At 46.3% G+C, this 25,875-nt stretch overlaps 10 protein-coding genes across 10 annotated transcripts; 4 read left to right on the top strand and 6 right to left on the bottom strand.

Annotated features, from left to right (window-relative positions):
• Positions 1–972: 972 nt before the first annotated feature.
• EYB26_009497 (uncharacterized protein) lies at positions 973–2,073 on the top strand (the record flags this gene model as incomplete). The annotated part of the gene is made up of 1 exon (XM_054268747.1): positions 973–2,073. The coding sequence occupies one exon, from the start codon at positions 973–975 to the stop codon at positions 2,071–2,073; it is 1,101 nt and encodes a 366-aa protein (XP_054124722.1).
• A 448-nt stretch (positions 2,074–2,521) lies between these two features.
• On the bottom strand, positions 2,522–3,157 carry EYB26_009496 (uncharacterized protein; the record flags this gene model as incomplete). Its single annotated transcript, XM_054268746.1, has 1 exon — positions 2,522–3,157. The coding sequence occupies one exon, from the start codon at positions 3,155–3,157 to the stop codon at positions 2,522–2,524; it is 636 nt and encodes a 211-aa protein (XP_054124721.1).
• Positions 3,158–3,792: 635 nt separating this feature from the next.
• EYB26_009495 (uncharacterized protein) lies at positions 3,793–4,986 on the top strand (the record flags this gene model as incomplete). Its single annotated transcript, XM_054268745.1, has 1 exon — positions 3,793–4,986. The coding sequence occupies one exon, from the start codon at positions 3,793–3,795 to the stop codon at positions 4,984–4,986; it is 1,194 nt and encodes a 397-aa protein (XP_054124720.1).
• A 173-nt stretch (positions 4,987–5,159) lies between these two features.
• Positions 5,160–7,260, bottom strand: EYB26_009494 (uncharacterized protein; the record flags this gene model as incomplete). Its single annotated transcript, XM_054268744.1, has 2 exons — positions 5,160–7,010; positions 7,078–7,260. 2 exons carry the CDS (start codon positions 7,258–7,260, stop codon positions 5,160–5,162), a joined length of 2,034 nt encoding a protein of 677 aa, XP_054124719.1.
• Positions 7,261–7,976: 716 nt separating this feature from the next.
• EYB26_009493 (uncharacterized protein) lies at positions 7,977–10,722 on the bottom strand (the record flags this gene model as incomplete). Its single annotated transcript, XM_054268743.1, has 6 exons — positions 7,977–8,364; positions 8,421–8,785; positions 8,838–9,314; positions 9,367–10,157; positions 10,220–10,512; positions 10,568–10,722. The coding sequence occupies 6 exons, from the start codon at positions 10,720–10,722 to the stop codon at positions 7,977–7,979; spliced, it is 2,469 nt and encodes an 822-aa protein (XP_054124718.1).
• Positions 10,723–12,769: 2,047 nt separating this feature from the next.
• EYB26_009492 (uncharacterized protein) lies at positions 12,770–13,719 on the bottom strand (the record flags this gene model as incomplete). Its single annotated transcript, XM_054268742.1, has 4 exons — positions 12,770–12,987; positions 13,055–13,368; positions 13,439–13,456; positions 13,523–13,719. 4 exons carry the CDS (start codon positions 13,717–13,719, stop codon positions 12,770–12,772), a joined length of 747 nt encoding a protein of 248 aa, XP_054124717.1.
• Positions 13,720–17,312: 3,593 nt separating this feature from the next.
• On the bottom strand, positions 17,313–17,899 carry EYB26_009491 (uncharacterized protein; the record flags this gene model as incomplete). The annotated part of the gene is made up of 4 exons (XM_054268741.1): positions 17,313–17,457; positions 17,542–17,575; positions 17,646–17,769; positions 17,858–17,899. 4 exons carry the CDS (start codon positions 17,897–17,899, stop codon positions 17,313–17,315), a joined length of 345 nt encoding a protein of 114 aa, XP_054124716.1.
• A 501-nt stretch (positions 17,900–18,400) lies between these two features.
• Positions 18,401–20,136, top strand: EYB26_009490 (uncharacterized protein; the record flags this gene model as incomplete). The annotated part of the gene is made up of 2 exons (XM_054268740.1): positions 18,401–18,450; positions 18,513–20,136. 2 exons carry the CDS (start codon positions 18,401–18,403, stop codon positions 20,134–20,136), a joined length of 1,674 nt encoding a protein of 557 aa, XP_054124715.1.
• An 879-nt stretch (positions 20,137–21,015) lies between these two features.
• On the top strand, positions 21,016–22,099 carry EYB26_009489 (uncharacterized protein; the record flags this gene model as incomplete). Its single annotated transcript, XM_054268739.1, has 2 exons — positions 21,016–21,070; positions 21,153–22,099. 2 exons carry the CDS (start codon positions 21,016–21,018, stop codon positions 22,097–22,099), a joined length of 1,002 nt encoding a protein of 333 aa, XP_054124714.1.
• Positions 22,100–22,516: 417 nt separating this feature from the next.
• Positions 22,517–24,028, bottom strand: EYB26_009488 (uncharacterized protein; the record flags this gene model as incomplete). Its single annotated transcript, XM_054268738.1, has 7 exons — positions 22,517–22,716; positions 22,792–22,918; positions 22,973–22,984; positions 23,042–23,081; positions 23,138–23,156; positions 23,816–23,839; positions 23,923–24,028. The coding sequence occupies 7 exons, from the start codon at positions 24,026–24,028 to the stop codon at positions 22,517–22,519; spliced, it is 528 nt and encodes a 175-aa protein (XP_054124713.1).
• Positions 24,029–25,875: the final 1,847 nt, after the last annotated feature.

Below are 25,875 nucleotides of genomic sequence, written 5' to 3'. Positions count from 1 at the left end.
TAGCCAATCAGTCGAGTCTTGGCGGTTAGATGCTAAGCACTCCGCGTTTCAGACTCTCCGCTGCGCCAGTCAATCATCGCTTGTATCTCAGTGTCCTGGGATTGTGCCTGCATCTGTAGACCCCTCGTCCTTGACGATTGGTTCGATTGATGTGGCGTGCATTAAGAGTCGCATCCCTGCTGAAACGCTTGTAGACCTTGGAAACGGTGGCAGCCAACAGACAGAAATATTGAGAGAGTCGAGTGGTGCTGGGCGATCTTCCCTGTTGAATATCAGCATGAAAAAAGAAAAACGCCTTATTAAATCTCCTATTAGTGTTTCCATTGTTTTGGAATGGACTCGTCAAACAGGCTTCTGGGTGAGATTGGCGAGGATGACCACTGCCATTGTACATCCATCCCACTGAGTGGACAGATGGCTCAGGAGGGTGCCTAGTAGAAACGAAGGGCTATAAAATAAGGTATAATTAAATTTCATCGGAGTCTATTGTGTATCTTTGAAGATAAAGTGCCTCGGTGCCCCGAGACAAGAAGTATTCTAATTCTCGAGGAAACTTCCATCGACTGCCCGCAGTTTCAGGCACACTGCTCCTTCCTGTTTTGGTAAGCCTTTGTTTTGTCCTCGCTCTTTTCCTCCTGGATCTTCTCTCTCTCCTCTCTCCTGCTGCTTCTTTCCTTCACTTTGCGTGCTCAAGACAATAGCTTGGTCTATTCATTCCTTCAAACAATATCACCCAGTTATCCTATTTATGGCTTGTTGTCTCTCCTTATCGGCCTAACATCCAGACAGTCCATTCTTTTCTTCTGATATTTCTTCTGGATAACCTCTTGTTGGCTAACATACAACCCAGACCAACTCGTCTTTCCTTCCTTCTTTTCTTCAAAACCTCGACGGTCTAGCCCTGGTTGGCATTCAGTACTCACTCTCATTAAAGTCTTCAAGCTGCTTTTGTATTTCAACTTCCAATCCAACATGAAGACCACATTCGCTATCTGCGCCTTTATGGCCGCTACTGTCTCTGCACATGTGCAGATGAGCAGCCCCTTCCCCATTCGAAGCCCTCTCAACCCAAAAGGTGATGAGAGCAAGAAAGATTACTCCTACACGGCCCCTCTAGACGCCTCGGGATCGAACTTTCCTTGCAAAGGTTATCAAAACGACGCGTTCGTGTCTGTTGCCACCTACACCGCTGGTAGCGAGTACGGCATGTCACTCTCTGGCAGTGCCACACATGGTGGTGGTTCTTGCCAGTTGTCTCTGTCCTACGATACCGGCAAGACATTCACCGTTATTCAGTCCATGGAGGGTGGATGTCCATTGACTTCTAGCTACAATTTCACGATCCCCTCTGACGCACCTTCTGGCCAGGCATTGTTCGCATGGACATGGTTCAACAAGATCGGTAACCGTGAGATGTACATGAACTGTGCTCAGGTGACAATCGAAGGAGGCTCCAAGAGCAAACGTTCCCATGCTCGTGATATGATGGTCTCTCGTGCCGATACTGCGTTCAGTTCTCGTCCACCAATCTTCATCGCCAACGTCCACGGTCCTGGTGGATGCACTACCATTGAAAGTCAGGAAGTCAGCTTTCCTGAAGCCGGGCCTCAGGTTGTCGGTGGAGTTAGCGGAACTGGATTTACCTGCACTGGATCTGCTGCCTTCCTAAGCGCTGGATCTTCAAGCAGTTCCTCTACAAGTGGATCATCAGGATCATCTGGCACGTCTGGCTCTGGCACTTCTGTCCCAGCTGCCGTGGCAACCTCGACTACTAGCACTACAGCTCCAGCTGTTGCAACTGCCGCTTCATCAATTGCTTCTTCCTCTCCTACCCTTACAACCAGCACAAGCGCACAAGCTACCAACACTATTCCGCCAGCAGCCAGCAGCATAGCGCCCAAAGCCGGTGGTTCAGGTACTGCTACCAGTGGCCAAGCATGTTCCAACAATGGAGCTATCGTCTGCGGTGCTAATGGCACTACTTGGTCCATGTGCAACCAGGGAGCCCTGACTTTTATGGGTTCTGTCGCTGCTGGAACTAGCTGTTCGAACGGCTCTATTACCAAGAAATAAGCCTATTCCCTCTCTTGTTAACAAAACTACCTTGACACAACAACTCTGCGTTATGTTCACACGACTTTTTGTTACTCGAGTGCTCGCCTCGCTTGGTGTCACTTGGTGTTATGATTTTTTTAATGATGTACAACGAGTGGGCTGGTCCTCTCGTCAAAAACAATGTTTGTTTGATTAACAACTTTGGCTTATCATGATTACACGTTTTGCATGGTTGGTTGGCGGTTGTCCTGCATTTTGGACGTGTTTTGGTTATAGGGAGAAAAAATAAATGAAACAAAATTATGACGACTCGTAGTTGAACGTAGAACAAGTCGACTAACCCTGGCTGAATTATTCTATCGTAGTAAAACATCTAATATTAATACACGCAGTAACTGTTCGAAACAAACACCAGGTATCCATCTAACCACCCCTTTCCTCTTTTTCGGGTAGGTGGACGAGGAAATTATTGCTTCCCCTCCTCATCACTCCAATCCAACAACTCCAACAATTTCTCCTCATCTATCTTCTTCTGCTGTTGTTGCTGTTCCGCCTCGACTTGCTGTCGCTGCTTCCTCTTGCGCGCATCACGACCCCATTCCAACACACCGCTTGCTCTTATTTTCTCGGCGTAATCTTCCTGGTCGCTGTTCTCGTACTCATCGGATTTGGTCTTGTTGTTCTTCTTACTAGTATTCTCGTTGGCGGTGGTCTTCTTGCCACCCTTACTTTCCTGCACCTTCTCGCTCTTCTTCTCTTCTGTCTTGCTCTCCTCGGTTTTGGTGCCAACCCTCAAACTATTTCCATCCTTCTTCGGCTTCTTGAGTCCTTCCTCCTCCAATTTCTTATCCTCTTCCTCCTTTTTCCTCTTCTGTTCTTCTTCTTCTTTGCTATTCTTGCGCTCGAACAGCCATTTGAAGAACAACTCAATCGCGGGTCGGAGCATAATGTATCCCGCGACAATAACGATTATACGGAGCCAATGGCGCACTTTGGGCGTGGCGACGTAATCTTGAAAGTCGTGCAGGAATTCGAGGAAGGAGTCCCTCAGGGTGTCGAAGAGGTCGGTGAGGAGGGCGGTGGGGTCTGTTGAGGATGTCATAGTGGCGGTTGTATTCGGCCGGTTGATATTAGGTGAAGTATATGTTATTAGCTGGAGGACTGTGTACAGGGAGGATGTGGTGTCTTTTTATGTGATTTTTGAGGTTGAGGTTGAGGTTGAGGTTGTTAATTACGGTAGTTACAGAGAGTCCCACCTGCCAAATATTTTTTAGCCTCGTCCGAGCTTCCCGCCCGCGCTGTCGCAGGCTTGCCGATTGCCTGTCTTTCCTTCCTTCCTCTTGCTTGGATATTTTCTTTCGAACTCTTTTCTAAAACTCAAATGGCAAGAATGAGGTTCCTGCCAGGTCATTGCAGCCCGGCAAAGCCTTGATAATGCACGTAAATATGCTAGTCAAGCAACAGGCGTTCCAGCCACCGTGAGGACGAGAAAAATACGTCGCGACAATGCGATGAGACTCGAATATGAACCCGTAAATGATTGGTATCGTTGTTTGCATTACGATCAACTTGTCCAGGCAGAAAGATGATCAACATCGTGACATCATTACCACAGTTTGCCGCGTAATCAACCCTAACAACGTTTCAAGCATTCCTCCGTCAACACTCTACTTAAGTACTTGTACGCTCTCGACGGATAGTACGAGCAACCAACTTGACAAACTGACACATTCGAAAATGGGCATCGGTCAAAAAATCCTCAAACACCTCGGCATCAACCCCCCGTCACATACAGGACGACCTCCACCACCAGTCCCTCCCCATCCCAACCCTCCAGTCTGGGCCCCAACACCAGCGCAAGGCATCATACCCGTGCAGAACGCCAGTCTCATAATCCACCCGGATGAACGCGACATTTCCACCGACAGATTCAACGGCACCTACATCCGTCTCGCGCGATTGCACGATGGCACAATCCTTGCGGGCTTCACATGGCGCCAGGGGGGACGAATGGACGCACTCCGCATCCTGAAAATATCTCGCAGTCTAGATGGAGGCCAATCCTTCCATGATTTCAGCGAAGTCTACCGTGGCCACGGCGAGATTGATAACCTGCACATTTTAGAGATTGCGCCCGAGGGCCATGTCCTAGCGGCTTTCCGGAACCATGATTTCGGCCACAATCGTGCCGGTGACTTGGCGGGGATAACGCATTTTCGAATCACAGTCTTTGAGTCGAGAGATGCCGGGGTAACGTGGCGGTATTTGTCGGAGGCAGCTCAGAAATCGGATCCGCCATTGGGCATTTGGGAACCATTTATGCGGATGGGTTTGCAGGGTGAAGTGCAACTCATATATTCCCATGAATTTGCGCCGGACGATCAACGCACGATGCTAGTCTCATCCTACGACCAGGGCAAATCATGGTCCAGTCCGCGCTGCATTGAAGGGTACCAAGACCGGTTCCGAGACGGTATGACCGGCATAACGCAAACAATCGATACGGCAACAAGCCAAATCGCGCTTGTAATGTGCTTCGAAACCACCAGGTACGCGCCGCATTTCAACGTCGAGGCTGCCGTTTCGTACGATGACGGCGCGACATGGCAGCATCGTCATCAGGTGTACACGCCCCGGCGAAGGGGCCACAACGCCGGCGCGCCTCAGATCACTTCTTTTGGTGACGGATCAATGGCCTGCGTGTTCATGACGGATGATGATGCCGATGAAGTGAAATGGATACATAATGCAGCCATAAAAGTATGTTTCGGCACTGCGCCGCGTGCAGGAAGGATTTTGTGGAGTGAACCTGTCATCATGTCGCCGGCGTCGAGTTTTTGGCCAGGAATTATGGCGTTGGATGAGAGGACGGCGTTGGTTACATATGAGCATGGGGGTCCGAGGGGGAGGACTGTCGTTAGGCCTTACTAATCCCTTCTAGATATTCAACAGGGGCGCGATGTTTCATTCATGGCTATCAAATTTAAAATGACCATTCCTTCCTTCCCAAACCTAGCTAGCTCATGAAATAGGTACAATGCTAATGCAACAAACTCCCTGACACACGTACATACGATTTCTGTATCTTATTCTAATTGTAGAATTTAAGGATTCTTCTGCCCATCATCAAGCGTCAACTTGTTCTCCAACTGCGTTGCTGTCGCATTCGCCGCTTCATCGGCCGCAGCCTTCTTAGCAGCAGCCTCCTTCGCAGCAGCTTCCTTCTTGAGTCTCTTCTTCTCCTTCTCCTTCTCCTTGGCCAGCTTTTTGGCGGCAGCCTTCTCAGCCTCCAGGGCCTTTTGGCGTCTCACTTCCTCGCCACCGAAAGCTTCGCGCCATTCTTCGATTTTAGTTGGTGGGATCAATGAGAACAATAGCTTTGATTCGCCGAGTTTATGGCCTGGTTTGAGTACGTCGGAGACCCATTTATCGGGGATACGGGCTTCGGGCTGAGCGCCGAGTTGCTCAAAGATTGATTTCGAGGTTGCTGGCATAAACGGCGACAGAAGGCTGGCCAGTAAATGGATGTGGTTGAGGGCGATGTTGATGACGGCGGCACAGCGGTCAGGTTCTTCGGTGAAGAGGCGGTTGTCGAGTTTATTGTCTTGGAGGAGCTTGTTGCCCAGAGACGAAATGTGCATGATGTCGTTGAGGGCGGGACGCATTTTGGTCGCGTCCATGAAGGTGATATAAGAGGTTAAGTAGGAGTTGACTTGTCTCTCGTGTTCGGTAAGGACGGCCTTTGCCGCTTCTTCAGAGTATGCGGGCACAGTTCCGTCCATTTTGGCGATACAGAATTTGGTGACGCGCGCGACGAGATTTCCCAGATTCTTTAAGAGTTCGTTGTTGTTGGTGCTGACGAATTCATCCCATTTGAACTCGGTGTCGCTGGACTCGGGTCGTCGAGATAGCAAGTAGAATCGCCAGATGTCAGGTCCAACACCAGTGTCCTTAGCGCTTGTGCCAAACACACCAACGCCCTTGGACTTGCTGAATTTACCACCTTCATAGTTGAGATATTCTGTGGCTGAGATCTTGTGTACTTGGGTCCACTTCATGCCGGAACCAAGCTGTGAGCCGGGGAAGATAATGCTGTGGAACGGCACGTTGTCCTTGCCCATGAACTGGAACAGCGAAACCTGTTCAGGATGTTTCCACCATTGTTCCCATTTCTTGCCCTCAAGGTTGTCGCCGTCGGTGTAGTTAGCGGTAATAGAGACGTAGCCGATACAAGCGTCAAACCACACATAGAAAACCTTGTTCTTATAAGCCTCTTCATCCAGACCCTCAATGCCCGTCGGGATCGGTACACCCCACTTGATATCTCGGGTAATAGCACGAGGCTTCAATCCACGATCGATCCACGACTGGACAATGGAAGAGGTATTGATACTCCAATCATTCTCCTTGCTCACTTTCTCAAACCAAGGCACAATCTTGTCCTTGAGAGCATCCAGACGCAGGTAAAGATGTTTTGTCTTGCGCTTCTCTGGCGTAGCACCATCGAGCTTACAGCGAGGGTTAATCAACCATCCAGTCGCTCTAGCTTCAACATCCTGCTCCTCTCCCTCCTCCCCGCCTTCCTTTGCATCAGGCTCAAGCGGATCCAACAGATTACCGCACTTGTCGCATTGATCTCCACGAGCACCTGGGTCACCACAAATACTGCATTCTCCTTCAACGAATCGATCCGCCAGGAAAGTAGCGTGGCCTTCTACAGGACAGTAAGGCTGAGTCGTCTCTCGCTCTTCAATGTATCCATTCTCCCACAAACCACGGAAAACATCCTGGACAATCTTGGTTTGATGCGCGGTGGGCGTGCGACCAAAGATATCGAATTCAATGTTGAACCAATCGTAGATACCCTTGTGAATAGTATGATATTTTGCGCAGAGTTCTTCGGGTGACACACCTTCTTCGAGGGCTTTGGTCTCGGTGGCAGTTCCGTATTCATCCTACATTTGTATTAGCCTCCTCTATTTTTCAAAATGATATTATTCAAGTCTTGACAGAGATACTTACAGAACCACAGATATACAACGTCGGAAACCCCCGTGCCCTATTGTAGCGAGCAAAAACATCTGCGGGGAGCACACTGCCGATTATATTTCCAAGGTGGGGAACATTATTGACATAGGGCAGGGCGCTTGTGATGAGGATATTTCGTTCGCCGGGAATCGGCAGTGTAGGCTCCTTTGCCGCCATGATGATCGATTTTTGCTGTTGTAAGAGAGAACTTTGAAAGCCGATTTCTCTCTGAGCAGGAAAAGACGACGCCCTGCGGCCGATGACTCAAAAGATCTGAAGAAACCAATGCGGGGCAGAAAAATGAGCTTAGATAAGGCAATCAGCTACACCGCCTTCCGTATTTGGACATGGAACACACCGTAGCCCTAGCCCTAGCCCTATTAATATGCGTATGACAGCTTTTCAGATATAACTAGTCATTATAATTGTTGATGCCAAATAAATCTAAAAGTAAATTGTACCATCACTGCCCTAGCTGTTTTTCAATCAGTAAGCCTTGTGCATAGGCTAAGCTCATTCAACCTGTCACGGACCCCCTCGTCCCATGCCATATCACAATGGTGCGATCTTTTCATGTATCCTCAAATAAAAATTAGCTCTTTATAACGCATGCACCTTAAAAGCCACAGTAGAATCTGGCTATTACAAACAGAAGGTCTCCCCATTTCTCAATCCTGTACCTAGAGACAATCATCCCACCTATGTCAAAAGGATCAATACTCTAATATACGAGAATATCTAATTATTTATGATCAGGAGCACACCTCTTAAATAAACCGAATCAGTTCTTAATATTACTGGTAAAATACAGAGAAGCTCTTTGTTCCCGAGGTCATTATAGCCAGGTTTTACTGTACGTACTTTTCTTGCCCTAATTATCGTGCGGGAGACGCCTAAGAATCACGCAAATAGGCGGCAATATTTCCACCCCAACCACCTTGATTTGCACTTTCCGTGGCGATAGCAGCTCCCTTCTCCAAGAAAATATTAGTCACAGACTTCACCTGCTGACCATAGATATAAAGCGGGCTTGAATCAAGGATATTGATTGCATTCCGCTGGCAATCACCGTTGCAACCGCCATTGTTGTTGAAGAAAGTCCAGACCATACCGTTGTACAAGAACAGGTCGGATGAGTGGGATATACGCTCAAACCAGGCCATGCCGCAGAGGCTGTCACCTGAGGCACAGGACCCAAAGTAGGGATCGGAGGTGATGAGATTGTTACTCCAGGGGACAGGGGCAATATCGTTGCCAGGTCCCTGCCAATATGGTGTTTCACTGTGCGTTCAGAGGTTAGCACAGATCACAATTATGAAATCTGGGATAGAAGGTACCTTTGCTGGAACGTGGAAACGACGTTCTGCGCACCGTTATAGTTGTATTGGTACAAGGTGTGGTGCTCCATGGCCGTTCCCACAAGCCATGTTCCCTTGGTAGCCTCGACAAGCATACCACGACCGGTTGAGATGGTTTGGCCATTGTTTCCGTCCAAATCGTGGTCAGCAGTCCATCCCCACATATTCTCGATGTAAGCAGAGGATGTGTTGGTAAGATGAATCAAACCCCAAGCTGCCTTGCACTGATCGGGACTACCGCCACAATTCGTCTGTACATGACTACCAGCAGCACCGCCGATACGGAAGTGGGAGTTCCAGAAACCCACGTCGCCAGGGCTGGACCCGGCAATGTTCACCTCGACCTATACAGATATCAATAAATCGCCCAATTTTACGAGAAGTAAAGATACTTACCAATTTGCAGCCTTGGAGAACGTCCGCAACCGTAAAGATCATATCAACAATTTGTGCAACACCGACGTCACCGGAGTTTCCGACCCGGACCATAGTACCTGGTGCATTAGGGTTGTAATAGTTAGAACCAATGGCTGAAATAGCTGTTCCGTAAGCATCACCATAGATGCGCGACCCGGCCGGGATGAAGATAGTGTTAGTCACAATGTAGGTTCCAGCAGGAAAATAGATCACTTTGCATCCAGCATATTTCGACAGGATAGAGTTGATGTTTGCGGTGTCGTCAGTAGAGCCATCACCGTACACGGGCAAGCCGGCAACTGATTTGATGTTCAAAACCTGGTTGATCGAGTATTCCTGGAATGTCAGGGGTTTCTCTGTGATGAAGTAACGGCCATTAGATAAGAGTGACGAGGAGCGAGGAGTTGTCACGGTACGACCGGTGACCGGGCTACTACTAGAACTGCCGCTTGAGTACTATTTTGATATCAGCAACCATGGCCTCGAATATTCTGGACGAATTTCTTACCAGGTGGCCATAAACCCAAGTATCAGTAACGCTTCCGGACAAAACAGTGCTACCGCTCATCGAAACGGTGGTTCCGTCGTACGAAACGTTTTCAAGAACCACGGAATTGACAGCACCACCACTGTTGGTTCCTTTAAGGAAGACACCAAGATTCAAGCCAGAAGAGTCAATAACAGTAGTCGTACCGGATACACCTGTGGCATCAATACCAGTTGCAGCATATTCAAAGGAGCATGCCTGGCAAACGACGCTGAAACCGCCGGCAGAGATACCTGTGGTAGTACCACTTGTCTTGATGTTCTTGAGAATCCATTGCTGACCAGAAAGTTTGAGTCCGTATGCACCACCGTTGAATGTCAAGTCATTCAAGATGATATTGCTGTTGGAGTCGTATTGAGAGGTGACACCAACGTGGCCAGTGGAATAGTCAGGCATGTTGAAAACAACGTTGGAGAGCTGGGTGGCCTGACTAACGGTCCAGTCTAGAAGTGCTATATTTGTGGCGCCATTGACTGCTGTTGAATCTATGATGATGTTCTTGATGCCAATGTAAAAATTGATGGTTCCACCATAGTTCGGGTCCTTAGCATAGACGATATGATCATTGGGGAAGCTAGAGGTAGCTTTGAGGGTTGGAGGGTTGATGGGATCACCAACGAGCACAGTACCGACGAGAAGCTGAATATTGTTGGACATCAAGTATGTTCCAGCCGGGAGGTAGACGACAGCAGGTTGACCAGTTGTACCATAGTTTCCGGAGCCTCTGACAGGACCACCATTTGAAGGGCCGGCTACATGCCGTTAGTTAAAATGAAGGGGGATGGAAACTAATAGGCCTAGGGCTGACACATACCATTAATGGCATTTTGAATAGCTTTAGATGCGTCGGTGGCTCCAGTGTTGTCCGCACCATAGTCAGTCACGACATTGCGGAAGACGGCATAGTTGCTCCTGTAGTTCGAGGACATGAAAGAAGATAATCCGTTGTGAGCGATGCTTTCGTACCACCAGGTAGATGGGTTTGATGCTGCCAAAGGAGTGCAAGTGGTTGCGGCATCAATATTTGCAACGGCTTCTGTCTTTAATGGCTGATTGAGCTTAGCCCATGGTTGAATTGATGTGTCCAGCAATGTGAACGGAATTCCACTAGACAATTAGATTAGCAAACCCATCAAGATATATTCGGGGAATAGAAGTGTACGTCTTATGAGGCTTGTAAGAGTCGTTAGGAACAAACTGCGACACGTTGAAAGTTGGATCGTTGGAGCTGTGATCTGCTCGTGCCGCCAGAGTGTCTGCGGGAAGGGCTCGTGCCAAAAACGGCAATGCCAATAGCAAGCCCAAAAGCTTGGCCATTTTTTCTTTCTTAACAGTTTATACAATCAAAACAAAAAATGAAAATATATACAAGCAACTTTTGAAAGCTTATCTTCTAAGAGTCAATCGAACAGCCGATAACTGCCCTCAATGAATGCGCTGTCTGAGGCAAAGCGAATTCAGACTCCAGAATCCGGAAACCCTAATGATGAACATGCTAGACCTCCCGGGCACAACTACTACATATATAGGTATACAAATGAGTTAACATTAAAAAACTGGACTCAGCTCAATTATTCAATTCTGAAGACCAATTTCCCTTTTTCGCAACGCCGGCCGATTTACGTACCAAAGCTAAAAGGTTTCAATATCCAGGTGGTGTCGACCCAGCTGGACTCCAGCCAGGTACTTGATGAATAGTATGCTATACGTGATAAACTTCTTACTTCCTATGCATAATTAGTATTTAGCGGGTACCATGCAGTGTCATTTTGTGCTCATTTCATATAAACTACTGAGTAATATAGGTTGCCGTCTATGAAATCGGGGGTCAAAACATGACTCCATTGGCCAGGTAGCGATCCGCCGTGGCTGAAACAGTGAAATAGGGCTTTGCTAAGGTAGCATCCGGGAACATTAACACCTTGGCTAGTAAATTAAACAGAGAGTTACTTACTACGAGTATACAATCTGCTGACCTACAAGAATTAATTAGTTAATAGCTTAAATCCTTTTAGTTTTAGAGAACGTATGTGTCGTCATAATCTCAGTGGATCGGAGTACTCAGCTATGTACGTATATTGCATTCTTACCCATATCGGAGTATGGGGTACAATGCAGTACAATTGCATGTTTGTAATTAAACCCATTCGATCTGCAACCATCTAGTAGTACGTACATCGATTGATGAACACGAGGTGTAAGTCTAGATTTACCTGATTTCCTAAACGGGAATATGGTCTCTCCGAACTCGTCTATTTTGTTTGAACACATCGAATCGTCTACGCGTGCTCTTTGAACATGAACAATTGACATCTGGACTCCAAAATTGAGAGACCATTTTTACTATATCTCGTAGTATTTGTTTGCCAGGCACTTTTTTAACAGGCGGCATTCTCATGTCCTGTCTGCTATGATAACCTGACGCGCAAGGCCTCCCCCCTCTTCTCCACCCTCTAATTTCACGGAAACAGCGATTTTACCTAGAAAGATATCATAATTTCAAAAGCTACTGCGACCCTGTGTACAAAACGGTTAAATATTCAAATACCGAGCAAAGGACATCAGGTTCTATTTTTGCTTTGGGGCCTAAAAGGTCGGCATCTGCGATCGGCGTCGCCGAACATAACCCTACATCTGCCTGAGGCATAAGCATTATTCAGCTACGTCACTCAAATCGGTGTAACAGGGTTTTATGTACGTACAGGAAACGGTCATCTCACTCTAAACATTAGGAAACGGTTCAGAAGACAAGACATTATATAGATGTAATCACTTGTAGCCCACGGAGCGAAGCAGAAGCTTCGAATTTAAAGTAGGGTTAGGGCTATGGCTACTTGGGTCTTTCCTGAACAACCAACTGCGCCACGTAAAGCCAGGGGAGGGTGGCAGATGCATCTAGCAAGTTCAGTCCTATCTCAAATTGTTACATTTGGAGTGGTGTATATAATTGGTTTCATGGCTCGAATAAATCTCTCCTAGAAGCGAGTGTTAAGTAGTTAAAATCTATTGAGATGCGGTTGAAACGAGTGTATAACGATAAAATATGGACATGAAAATCTCCCCAATCATAATATTAAGATTGGAAAAGAGAGGTAAAATATATTAGGTATGTCGAATGTGACTCGATGCTTCGAATCAAAACAAATGTGACAATATGTACAAATCCAGTCAAATCATTGATCGTAGCAAGCATGATGCAGCAACAAGGCTCCCAAAGGCATATCAAATCTGAACGCATTTCAAGCAGAAAGAACAAACACAACAAGAAATAAAAAAGAACAATTGATTTTCTCAGCAGAGTCAGTCTAGCAATGTCTTTCATATATGCATTCTGTACAGTGAAGTTGAACTGGAGACTGCCCCTTTAGAGTGTGCAGCTGCTAGTAGCGGTGACCCAGCCAGTGAGACGGTTGGCAATGTCACTTGCGTAGCAAGGAGTACCAAGACCAACACCAAGATCACCAGAAGCATGGACAGAGCCGGAGTTGTAGATACGAGCAGCACGGTAGAAAGCTTCAGCGCCAGTGGCGTTGGCCTCGTTAAGACAGTTGGCAAGACCATCACCGGTTTCTGTTCCGGCAGCTATGCAGATAACATCGTCAGCATATTGTGCCCATTGTTGTGTATGTTTTATAGGAGAAAGACTTACTTCCTTCACTAATCATACCCTCAATCTTGCTCTCGGGGCAGGGGTTGTGAACAGTAGTTCCATCATTGCAAGTCGAAGCTCCCTCGTGGTCTTGCATGAGACCAGGGTTGGTCACAGAACCAATGGAAGAAGGTACACGAACACAACCGGTAGATTCCTGCATGATCACGGCCAAAATGAAGCGGTGGTCAACGTAGGTCTCTGCGGCAATTGCATCAATGGCAGTCTTGATGTCATCGATTTCATCCATGGAGTCACCAGCGACACCGTATTGATCGCAGCCGATTAGCATGGATACGGTATTGGCTTCGAACCTGTTGAAAGGTTAGTTATGCGTTGATCTAAAATGGTAGGATGTACTAGAGAGTTGGTTGCTATACATACATTTCGCGGAAGGAAACCCTATATAATCACAGATTAGCTTTGATTCTCTTCAAACAAGTGATTCTCAGAAATGAGCAAAGTTACCAGTCATCAATAGATGGCCAACCATCGGCAGCGGTACCATCACCCTGGTAGAAGGTGTAGGAGTCTGTTCCGGCACCGATACCATCCTTATCATTGATAGAAGGAACAACGAGGCTGGTGGCAGTAACAGTCTCGTCTGTGGCAGCATAGGCAGCGCCAGCAAAGGCAGTAATAGCGAGAACAACTTTGGCAATCATTTTGACTTTTGGGGGTATAGAGTATTAAAAAATAATTGGAACTTTTTTATTCAAAAAAGAGGTGAAGTTTGTTGAAGGAATAGGTAGGTACCAGACCTAAGTTTCTTGCAATCGCTTGATTGAGAGATGACTAGATTGATGATTTGGAAAATATCCTAATTGAAGGAGGGAATTAACCATGACTTTATACATCTCCTTTCCCGGGAAAATATCCAACATTTGAAGGCCTAGTCAAGGACCAAAATTCTATCTAGCCCTGCTGAGATCACTCTCATCTTGGGGTTAGAGTTAGAATGTTGGAAACCGAAATTAGATCACACACCTTAGCTCTAGACTTTCCAGCTGTCCCCCCTGGCTATATAGTTCACCATTCATACCTATGAGCTAACTTCTTGTGGCGTTTCTAGTTCATACTTGGGATCTCACGGTTCAAGGCAGTTTACTTAATGAGGTAGCCATAACGGCATACCAAGAAGCGCCTAACCATAGCTGTACCTTTACGGACTGTGGTGGTTTATTATAGAATCATGCCATCTCATATGGCGCAAAGCTATATGGTTTTATGGCTAGAATGACTACTAATTTTAGGTAGAGTGGATTATGGGCTACAGCATATGGCTAATTCGGATCCGGAGGCTAAAGCCACCAAGATAGAGCATGAACTACCCCAGGTCTGTGCAGCCTTATGGCATTGGATGATAAATCGCAAACAGAAAACTTGAAATATTGATGAAGGGATTCAGTAAGTCTGCTCCAAAGTTGCAACAAGCTTACCGGTTGGACTTGACATCGAGGTACTGCGTCGTTACTCATTCTGGTGTTGCTTTGCTACTACAAATCAGCGGTATAGTAGAATAGCATGGAAAGGTCAGGTTATAGTTGATCTCATTATAGGTTCAGAGCTATAAGCTGGTAAAAGACCAACTAGAGCCAGTGTAGCTTTAACTAGTTCATTGTCAAGCCGCATACTTTCTCAAGAGATAATATCTGAATCCCGGAGCAAATGGACATCCATGAGGTCTGTCACGTTTCGCTAATCAAAAGGGGTAGAATCGAAATTAAAACGTCTCTTCCATTGACGCTTGACTGTTTCGAGATAGACACATGAGTCTTGTTGGCTCTAAATGATTGGGGACCTGGCCAGCTAGGGCTGACGCACTGAGTTAGTCTGCAATTAGGTCTATGCTACAAGCCAGCAACTCTATCTTTTTTAACTTCTCGTGCCTGGGCGTCAGACATATGCTAATAATAAGATCAATGCTTTAGGGTATCTCAGCAGGGACGAACAGGTACTACTTACTACTGATTAGCAACTGGCTAGTAGTCACGCTACGCCATGCGGATAGTTACAAAGTTATATATGCGGACAATTTGGGTTTCTTGCCAGTCAACCGTCGTAAGATGTCTACATCCTTAATGTTTTTCTCATTGTGACTTGAACGACCGTCCACTGAATGCAGCTGGACAACTGTCAACTTTTAGAACTAAACGGCGAGCCAGAATGCCCCTAAAACCAGCAAAATTACGTATATGCATGAGGTTCATGGCACAATGTAAATCGGTAGATATTCAGTCACAATTGTCTTGAATCCAGTCTATCAAATCAATCATAAACTCTGAACAAGCCTGGTTAGTTAGTACGTACGGGAATAACAAGCCCACCTGGGCAGGTGTGCATGATAACGGAAAAAGTTAAACCATGATAAAATCTCCCAACAGCATGGCTTGTGGTAATTGAGTTTTCTAAGTGAAGAAGCTTTGTCTCTCAAGCTGAATGTTGTCGGTAAAATTAACCGCCGTCTAGAACTACCTTCTAGCCCGGCACTAATATGGATATGGATTAGGAGATACTATACATAGCATCTCACCGTCTCAAGCGAGTAGCCTCATCCTACTAATTAACTAATATCTTTTTTCGAAGAAAATGAAGCTGAAGCTGACTTGTATTTAAGTACTTAATAGCGCTTACTTATGTAGTCCTTTAATACTACCCACCCTAAGGGTGAATTCTAGCGAGGATGTTAGATGAATAACTAATCATCACAATTTAACATTGAACTAACTTCAACTATGAAAACTGCTGACCTGACATTGGAGTCGAGTGCACATCATAAGGTATCTAGTCAATTTGACATTGACTCGAGCTCTGTTTACGCTCATTGTTGAAGATCAATGGTAGCGGAAACTCCGCTTGATTTCTCAATACGTAGTTCCATTAGACGATGAAAGGTTCACCCAAAAATAGACCAACACGTCAGATTTTGGTTAAAAAGTGTATATAGCTTCAAGCCACGGCGTACTTGGCTATCTCTGTAAAAGCCCACCACGAACCCACTGAGCAGCTGACTATGCCAAGATCTAATTTCCCGCGCCTACGGGAAGCGCCTAGAAAATCAAAGCCCTAACATTAGGGAATGAGCACCAACACCACAATTGCATGCAGGGACATAATCATTCGGAAAATTAAGATATGTCATGGAAGGCCAATGATTTATCATGTTTAAAACATGAAAGTCCCACGTCTTAGTCTGATGGTGGTGTGCTGGCAGCTCAGCTTGGGAGTATGATGACTCCCAGAATAGGCAAGTAAACGATGTTTAACCCGTTCCCCACATCGACAGGAATCGAGACCGAAAAAGGAAAAAAAAGCACATATAAATTGACCTGTCGGGGTACCTAATTAGGAAGGTACCTTCATCGGGAGCTGTTCCTGATGATAATTCCCATCATTAAAGAGAAAGTGTGGAAATAGAACATGGGGGCCAATGCTGTTAGGCTCAGAGTCAGACGTAACTTACCAGCACTTTAATCTGATTGCTACTCTTGAGATGAATATATCATGGAAAGATGTTCAATGAATCAAACTTTTAAGACGCCGTACTATAGCTGTACAGAATGCTGAATGGATATCTCTCATATACACATACACGTATGAACTCATAAAATAAGCATGGACGTGGCAGCACCGTCAATATTAAACAACAAGGCAGAAGAACCAGGCTCACGCCAGGCTTATTCCCTCAAATTTCACATCTCCCCTCTCCATCAAACCCACAGCTGCCTTGAGCGAAGCAAAATAGTACCCAGCAGAACCCAGATATTGAACTTCATGCAGATATGATAGTTACCCTTTCGTCTCCTAAGCCGGACATTCTCAAAACTAATTTTTGTTGGTTCATGGGTAAAGGGACAAGGGTAATATATCCCTATTAATTGTCAACCCACACTCGGAGTAGCGAACGTGTTGTATCCGGTTTATCGGTTTCGCAATGTCCTCACGATACAGTTGTGAACGACATCCCTCTCACCGATAACTGTACCTTGATGATTTCTCCATAAAATAGCCCAATAAGAGCTTTAGTCAAATCATCAAGTTCAATCATCACCCTAGATCTGATGGTCCAGAACAAGTCGTTTACCGATTCAATCATGATACCGCCCCAGACTGATTGTCAAGTGCAACTCCAATGTGATCTCCTATCAAAATTTTGCGGGTAGATGGGCTCCCCGTATATCAAATCTCTGTCGTTGTTATTGTGATGATTTTTTCCACTTTTTACCAAAGCTTTGTGACGCAAGCCAGGTCCAGTCGCTCAATCACTGTCCTCGCTCTGTGCTTCCTGCTGAGCCGCTTCTTTCTGTTGATCGACAAACGCTCGTAGAATAGATTCTAGGCCTTCATTGCGTCGCGCTAGCAGCATCACATCATTGGTATTGATTGTAGATCGGCCGGCGTGTCTGATAGGTCATGGATTTGTTAGTAATTGACCAAACGATTCTTGAGATACGACGAGCGATTTAGAGTCGGTAGGGGAGGCATACTTGGCAAACGCTTCAAGGTCCTGGCTGACTGATTCTGTAGCATCCAGGGAAATTGTCAGCTAGATTGTCTCTATATAGACCATTTATCAAACTGATATACTGACCGATCTGTGCCCATACCATCTCCGTCAAAGCTCCGATAAACTGGGGAGTGGCATTGACGCCTAATTGCATGGTTTCTTCATCAACAATCTTGCCAATAGCCAGCCAGAGGGCAGATTTGAATCGCTACCAATGAAGCAATTAGCATGTGAGCACACATTTGTATTCAGCAAGATGTTGTTTCAATGAGACATTCAATAGCGAGAGTACGTACCTCTTCCAGCGCCTGTGTTTCTGCTTGGTTGTTATCCGACATTTTCACTATCAATTCTGCGATACGTTATTCGGTTTATATATTCCCACGTCTTGGGTGTCAATGTGATAATTTCGTGAAACAATTTGTATTGTCGTGTCGGACGCGGAACTGACGCGTCGAGATCTTGGTCGATGGAAAACGTTCGAAGACCTCTAGGGATCCGTAGTTACAACCGATAGTTTTCGATGGAGGTGTCTCCAAGACAGGTAAGCGACGAGTATTATCCGTTCCTTTGGCTTTGAAGGATGTCTTCAGACTTCTAGCGTGTCAAGCTGGGCAGTGGTGAGTTTGTTGATGGATGAAATTGAACCTCTTCGGGCCTAGTCTAGAGAAGCTTATCGCTTATCAGCCAGACCACCTTCGTTTCCCGCAGATGCCTCATCTCAACCCAATCATCGCGATACTCAACTCTCCGTCGGCTGTCAACCTAATTCAATGTAGCCCTCTTTAGAATCCCGGACTTTAGGGGTTCTTCTAATCAATAAATTATACACTCTGGTGATGTACTCTAAGAAGAGACGAAAGTCGGCTTTTGGATGCTATACCTGCAAGTATGTGCCCAATATATATCTCGTCACCCTTTGAGCTCCAAGGCTGATGGGCAGCGATAAAGAATACGCAAAGTCAAATGCGACGAGCAGAAACCGCATTGTCAAAAATGCCTTTCAACTGGACGTGTTTGCGATGGCTATCCTACGCAACCACCGAGAGGAGATCGTCGTCCTTGGTTATTGCTCGCTGTTCCAGTGACCCAGCACTTGAGGACAGAAGATGACTATCGAGCTTTTCAGCAGTTTGTAAATTTCGTACCTAGGCTTAGGAATTTTTCGAATACCGAACTATGGAATACTTATATACTGCAAATGAGCCATGCGGAAGCTGCTATTCAGCACATTATTCTTTCTGTTGGCCATCTACTAGGCACACACGCACCTACATCTGACAAGACATGGAACATGATGCAAAAGGAGCAACAGCAGCAGATGGTCTATTACCATTACGGCAAAGCACTAAATGCTCTAGTCAACAGCCCAAACCCCGATGTGTATATCGTGCTATTGTCATGTCTGATATTTTGTCTGTTTGAAGAACTTCAGGGGAACTGTTATCCAGCTATTCAGCATATCGTGGCAGGCAGAGACATCATATTAAGGCATATCCAAACCAGAAAGCCATCAACACGCAGCGATAACTTGGCTTCGGTTAAGAAATTATCGGCTGGGAACCCACTTCTCACGCAGCTGTTGCAGGTATACACGGGGCTGGAAACGCACGTAGCTGTGTTGGAGGCACGAGCTCTCAATCCAGTTGCTCGTATACCTCTATCTGGATTTTCGCAACGGGAGGTGGAAAGCTACACCAAATCTCGAAAGCGTCTATGCTGGGAACCTCATCCATCTTTATCTTTTGGCGTCGATGACATCGACTCGATATTACCTGAATTTGCAAATATGACTGATGCTAGCCGTTATCTAGCTGGACTAGCAGCTGTCTGTGTTACAGATACAGAAAGTTCATTGGGCTCAATCCAGCCCAAATGGCATAGTACATTTCTCGTCTCTTCCCGTCGGGCTCTATGGCTTAACCACTGGCTTGAAGCATTCAACCGTGTGATGTCGACCTATTCAGCAAAAAGAATTACCATCAATGATCAGGTCAATTGCCACATCCTCCGACTCTATCAATCATGTCTCGCATTCGTGAACCAAGCCAGAGACATGGGACGAGAAACCATCTTCGACGAGAAGCAAGTGGTTTTTGACTCGGTCATGTTCAGAATGACTATCCTCATTTCTATTACGCAGGAAGAATTGATATCCCCTCTTTTTTTTGTGGCCACTCGTTGCCGTGTGGGCTATCTTCGGCGTACGGCAGTCGACTACCTGCGGCGGTGCGGGTTAGAGGGTGGAGTTTTGGCCGAGATTGCAGAGCGAGTCATAGAAGTGGAGGAATCAAACCATTTGAAGGAGGACGACGAAAAAGCACCAGAAGCTTTTGGCATTCCTGCCGAAACGTCACGGCTCAGGCTCCATGGTTTAGAGCAAGCGAGTCCTGCAATGGGTCAAGGTCAAGACATGTTCCACCTCACGGTGTCCAGTTTTCCATATTATCCCGGCGCACCTCAATGGCATTTATCGGTTCATCTCCCTTTCGTGCGGGAAAATGGATTCATGGACAAGGCTGGACCTAGTCTCGAACGAGCCCTTCGATTTGTGATGTATAAACCCGTCTCCTAGGCCTGTACCCGTTGTCTGTCGGGCTTAGGCTGTTGAAAGGTTATCTCCTTGAACTACGAGCATTATCCCCGAGTAGGATCATGGGCTTCCACATACTCGATGGAGTATAGAGACTTCCAGACGGTCGTACACGAGGCAAAGTGTCCGTGGACCATACGTGTGGAGACATAAAATATCATATGATTGGCCAGTTCGGAAACTAGCATCTAGCGTCTCTTGAATTACGGCTGTGTGATTGGCTAACCGAGCCAGATTTAGGACTTCACTCCGTCCACTCGAGATGTTTGCAGATTTTCAAGATGAGGATGAGCAATATCACTTGTACCTATGGGGTTCTCATGGGACTCAAGATGGTTATACAATATGATTTGCCAGGTCGGAAACTAATGCTAGCGTGTTGCTGGATATTTGGTAGTGTGATTGGTTGGCTAACTGTCTGATCTAAATACTTCACTTGAGATGTCCTCTTTGCTTTTAATGACTTTCAAAATGGGAATGATAGTGTGGTATTACTTGCATATAAAACGATGTTATGAAGCCAGACACGGCGTTACGTTGCTTATAACCGGAGAATGGAGCCTAGTTTGTCTAGAATCCGCGCCAGATGCATTCCTTTGTCCATGTCGACTACCAGATGGGGATGATAGTTAGATCATTTACATCTACCATCAATCTCACAACTTGGATCGGATTTATGCTGCTTTATGGCCGGAAATTTGGCTTAAATACGTGCATATATCCTGTCGTGAAGTGATAGAGAAACCTCCCACTACAGGCGATTCATCCTTCATTCAAGCAGCCAACTATTGATATTAAACTTAGAACATTTGTCCACTAACCTTCGTCTTTGATAATACTTTTTGAACTATCCAAGAAATAATGTCATCCATAATTGTCAGTCGAAAAGTGAATCCAATCGGCTTCGGTTTGATGGGTACGTTACCTCAACACCCTTTTAACCTTCGAAGATGGAACAACCACCGCCCTGTATTGAATAAGAACTAACATCCCATCAGGTCTCACCTCACGCTCCTATTCCCCTTCTTTCGACGAATCCGTCAAAGTAATGAAACGCGCCCTCGAACTCGGGGCCACCTTCTGGAACGGCGGCGAATTCTACGGACCTCCCAACTCCAACTCTTTACACTTGCTTGAATACTACTTTCGCAAATACCCCGAAGACGCCGATAAAGTCACGTTAAGCATCAAAGGGTGCTTTTCTCTTGTGGCTGGTGGTCCAGACAATAGTCCCGAGGGCGTCCGTAAGAGCGTCGAGAATTGTCTGTCTATTCTGCAGGGCCGAGTGCCCATCCACATCTTCGAGCCTGCGAGGATCGATCCCAAGACACCTATTGAAGAAACTATCAAGACACTCGCCGAATACGTCAAGGAAGGGAAAATAGGCGGCATAGGCCTCAGCGAAGCAGGCGCCGCTACAATCCGTCGCGCACACGCCGTCCATCCCATTGCAGCCGTCGAACTGGAATTGTCTCTCTTCACGCCGGACATTCTCGCAAACGGCATCGCATCTACATGCGCCGAACTTGGCGTTCCTATAGTCGCTTACTCTCCTCTCGGATGCGGGTTTTTATCTGATCGCTTCACAAAACTCTCGGACCTAGACGAAAAAGAATTTCGAAGGCATCAACCCCGTTTCCAACCGGGGGCGTTTGAGGCGAATATGCGTGTAGCTGATCAAGTACGTAAAACTGCCCAAGCGCATGTAGGTGTCACCACGGCACAGGTCGCGATTGCTTGGGTCCTTGCGCAATGCACGAAGATCGGATTACCGGAGGGCCTGGTCGTAATACCAGGCTGCACGACGGTAGCGAGGGTCGAAGAGAATTCGACAGAGATACAACTCAGTGAAGCGGAGTTGGAGAGCCTCGACAATATTGTGAAGGAGAGTGATATCCAGGGGGGACGGTACGGTGAGGCTTTGGCAAGGCTTATTAATGGTTAATCTCCTGGACTACTGATTGTTCATATGGCCCACTGGGTGTCGATGAGATGTAAAGATGAGATTACAGCGCAATAAATCTGGATTTTCCTTTATACTTATATACATAACATATAAAAAAACAAGTCGAATGACCATTTGCGAGGAGAGGTATCGTTCAAACTTCCAGAGATTCGAAACCCACAAAACACGCGCATGCAAGAAAAAAAAAAAAAAAAAAAAAGGAATGAGACGAGGCCAGGCTATTGACTCAATGAACTGTATTGATACTCATTCTCGTGGATGCTGCCCAGCCGAACACGAAAGCCATCCGATGTGTGTGTGTAAGATAACGGGTATAACTCGGCTGCAAGTATTGTGAATTTGGTCATTTTGTTTTTGGTTGTTTTCTCTCTTTTCGTTCTTCGGCGGAGGTCCTATCTAAGCCTGCGCACTAACACTCTCAAACGCCTTGCTCGTATCCGCCAAATTTGTGGCTGCGGCCGCAGGTCGTTTGGACTGATAATTCTTGATGGCGGCTTTGATGGCATCTTCCGCCAAAAGGGAGCAGTGAAGCTTGACGGGGGGGAGACAAAGCTCGTTTGCAATCTGGGTGTTTTGGATTTTACCGGCTTCTTCCACTATATCATTATCAAGTGATGTTAGTGTTTGAATTTGGATCTGGGTTATTAAAGGGCGGAGAGGGGGAAACGGACAGGTCTTTCCGGCTAGGAGGGTGGTGAGATATGAGCTAGAGGCGATTGCGCTGCCGCATCCGAATGTTTTGAAGGCTGATTTGACGATTTTGCCGGTTTTTTCGTCGACTTGGATATCGAGGCGGATCTGGGAGGGTTAGACTGATTCAGGCTGGAGAGGATAGATCAAAGCGAAACGTACGACATCACCGCACTGCAATGGCATTTGTTAGCAGGAATACAAAAGTAAAGATGGATGTGAGATACGTACAGCAGGAGCTCCGACGAGACCAGATCCGACATCATTAGACCTGTGAGGGGGTTAGGGCATGGCCAAATCTATAGATCTACCGCGCGAAGAACGTACTTGCGATCCAAAGAGCCCACTAGTTTCAAGTTAGCATGGTTCTGTTAAAAATTGTCTTGATGCGCAGAAAATGTTTAGATGAGAGACATGACGATGTATGAAGAGGGCCTTCGTAGTGGGCATAGTGAATTGCGAACGCAACATGATAGGGATAGGAGCAGTCATCGTATTGTCAGAAGAGTGCACCGTTCCATTGTGGTATTCGCCACCACCAGCAAACGCAAGATCCATCGTCGCTCTCTGAGGCATACGGCGGTAGATGTCGGATTGATTTGTAATCCACATAGGTGCATGTGGTCGGATTGAATATCTCCAGATCGAATATATAACCCGAATAGACAGGCACAAAGTCGTTCATAGAGCTGATTAGGCGAACAGAATAAACCCTTAAGCATGTTGCAATCGTTCACGGTCCCTTGCAACAAGGATGAATCGATTCCGGATATGATTGTTCTTCGACGAGGTTTGACGAGCTCCGTGTATTATTTTGTGATCCATATCTCAGGCATCTGATAATACCGACGATTTCTTTGCGTATGATTGTCGTCCGATGGAGTCGATATAATCTGGTGCACACTCCGACAACACAATATACCCTCACAATCCCAACACGACCCGGGGGGGGGGGACAATGCTAAACCGACAGAACAATCGAAAAAAAAAAAATTTCGTACTAACCATTCCTAGGATTCGTATAATGATCTAACAGTTTGAGTTGGTCAGCCTTGCGATCAACACCATTACCAGTCAAGACAAAAGTGCAAACATATCTTTTTCATGATAACCTCGGCGAGCAGCAACGGTCAAAACTGGAAGAGCCGGCGACCGCAAACCCGGGCGTGCTGCTGAGAGCAACTGTCCTGAGCGGACAATGTTTCGAACTGGATTCATATTGTGTATTGTGATGAAACGGATTGAAATACCATCAAGAGGTGGAGTTGGTTGTAGGAGGGAGAATCAGTGGCGACGATTGCTTGGAAAAGTGAAGTTTATCGGTGACGTTCAAACTGTGACATGGCGTCACGTGATCTCCGGCATCGGGGTTTTGCGGTGCGGAGTTATCAGATGGGCCGAATTGTATATTGAGAGCCAATGGTTTGTTATCTGATCCTCGGATATAAGACAACCAACCAATGAGAGCGCGACAATTGATAAAGCCGACTCCGAGCGCCACGGAGCTGTCTCATCAGATAATTCGATTATCAATCATTGTTGTTCTAGACTACTGTCCACGTGTGCTGGTTGAGATAAAGACCAAGTTTGATGGCACATTTCCATTAGAGATACTGTCTATGCCATTGACATTACCTATCATATCCGCGTATTCGATAGATGATACCCTGGATCCAGCAGCATAGGCGTCTCTATTTCTCACGGAAAGCCAGTTGCCAGATGCCGGATGCCAGACGCCAAGCCGAGCATTGACTGTTAAGGCAATCCCTTATGGGTCGAGGAAGCCCGCCTGAATTGTTAGCTCGGGAACCTAGGATTCCTTAGTCTGAGCATAATTCAAACTCTTTGCCTAAAATGGATGGAGCATTTTAGCGCTCGCTTTTGATTCTTATCAATGTACCCATATCTAACGGAGACGGGGGTACTGCTACGTACTAGTTAGCCTGCCCGTGGTGTACAAAGTACATCTTCATATTTAGCACGGAGTAAAGTGTAGTCGAACAGCGAGATGACGCACTGGAACTGTTGATCAACGCGCGCATCGAATATTCTCGTCATTGAATACGGAGTACATGGAAGAAGACGAGATATTCATGGGTGTGCAGTAAAGGCAGCTAGCTCATACTACATAGTTCATACAGTACCCGTACTTTGGAGTAGATAGATATCTTATGAATTAATTATGCATGCCATCCGTGGACATCACACGTGTACTGCGTATAATAAATGCCGTATATTTACGTGTGGCGAGTCATTTTTGACCAATCATTCTACGCGGAACCGCTCGGATGCCGGCGTTCTCTGTATCCGGGCCGTATCATACCGTATCGGAGTTTAGTCGCTTTATGGACAACGACTCAAACTGACTCATATGGAGCCCTACGAATCGGCGCTGAAAAGGTTCCTTTCTTCACTTTGGGTTAGTACACTTACCCAACTCAATACTACGAGGACGCTCGGGTTCGGAATGGGTGTCTATTAAGCACCGTGCAATACTACATTGTAGTACTAACTAACTATGTGTATTGTCGCGGGATTACCCAAGACCCCCAGGGTCGTGGGCTTGACGATGTGGATATTAACGACATCCGCGTAATTCCCGTTACACCGTTACACCAGATCGGTCAACTCACGATTATTCACATAGCTCAATCTCGTATCGAACAAATTCGTCCGATCTCCAGTATCATAGCGGAAATAAAACATGTTAACGTGATTCGAGACGCCGGTCATAAAAATCCATATACTGGTTTCGTCCAAGGCCTCCAGATCAATCTCTGCTCGGCTGAGGAATCCGCCCACCCGATTGGTTATTCCTTCACAATCTACTCCCCATTCGCCATTTCTCCTATTTTTTCTTCGTACTTTTGGCTTCGAACCACGCAAACATGGAGAAGGCCAAGGCTAATTCATGATTCAGGCTAGGTGGGCTTCATGGGGGAAACTTACTCTCGGAAGGGCCCAGTCCCTGCTTCCGTGTTAACGTACCTTCCTCTCTAGCCTATTTCGTAATTCGTATATATTGTAGTGGTTGCGCCTCTTTGTTGATTTCTACTTGCGTCGTG

The sequence above is a fragment of the Talaromyces marneffei genome, chromosome 8 (assembly GCF_009556855.1).
Source record: "Talaromyces marneffei chromosome 8, complete sequence".
In the NCBI taxonomy this organism is placed as follows: domain Eukaryota; kingdom Fungi; phylum Ascomycota; class Eurotiomycetes; order Eurotiales; family Trichocomaceae; genus Talaromyces; species Talaromyces marneffei.
This window is presented reverse-complemented; position numbering and strand designations above follow the sequence as displayed.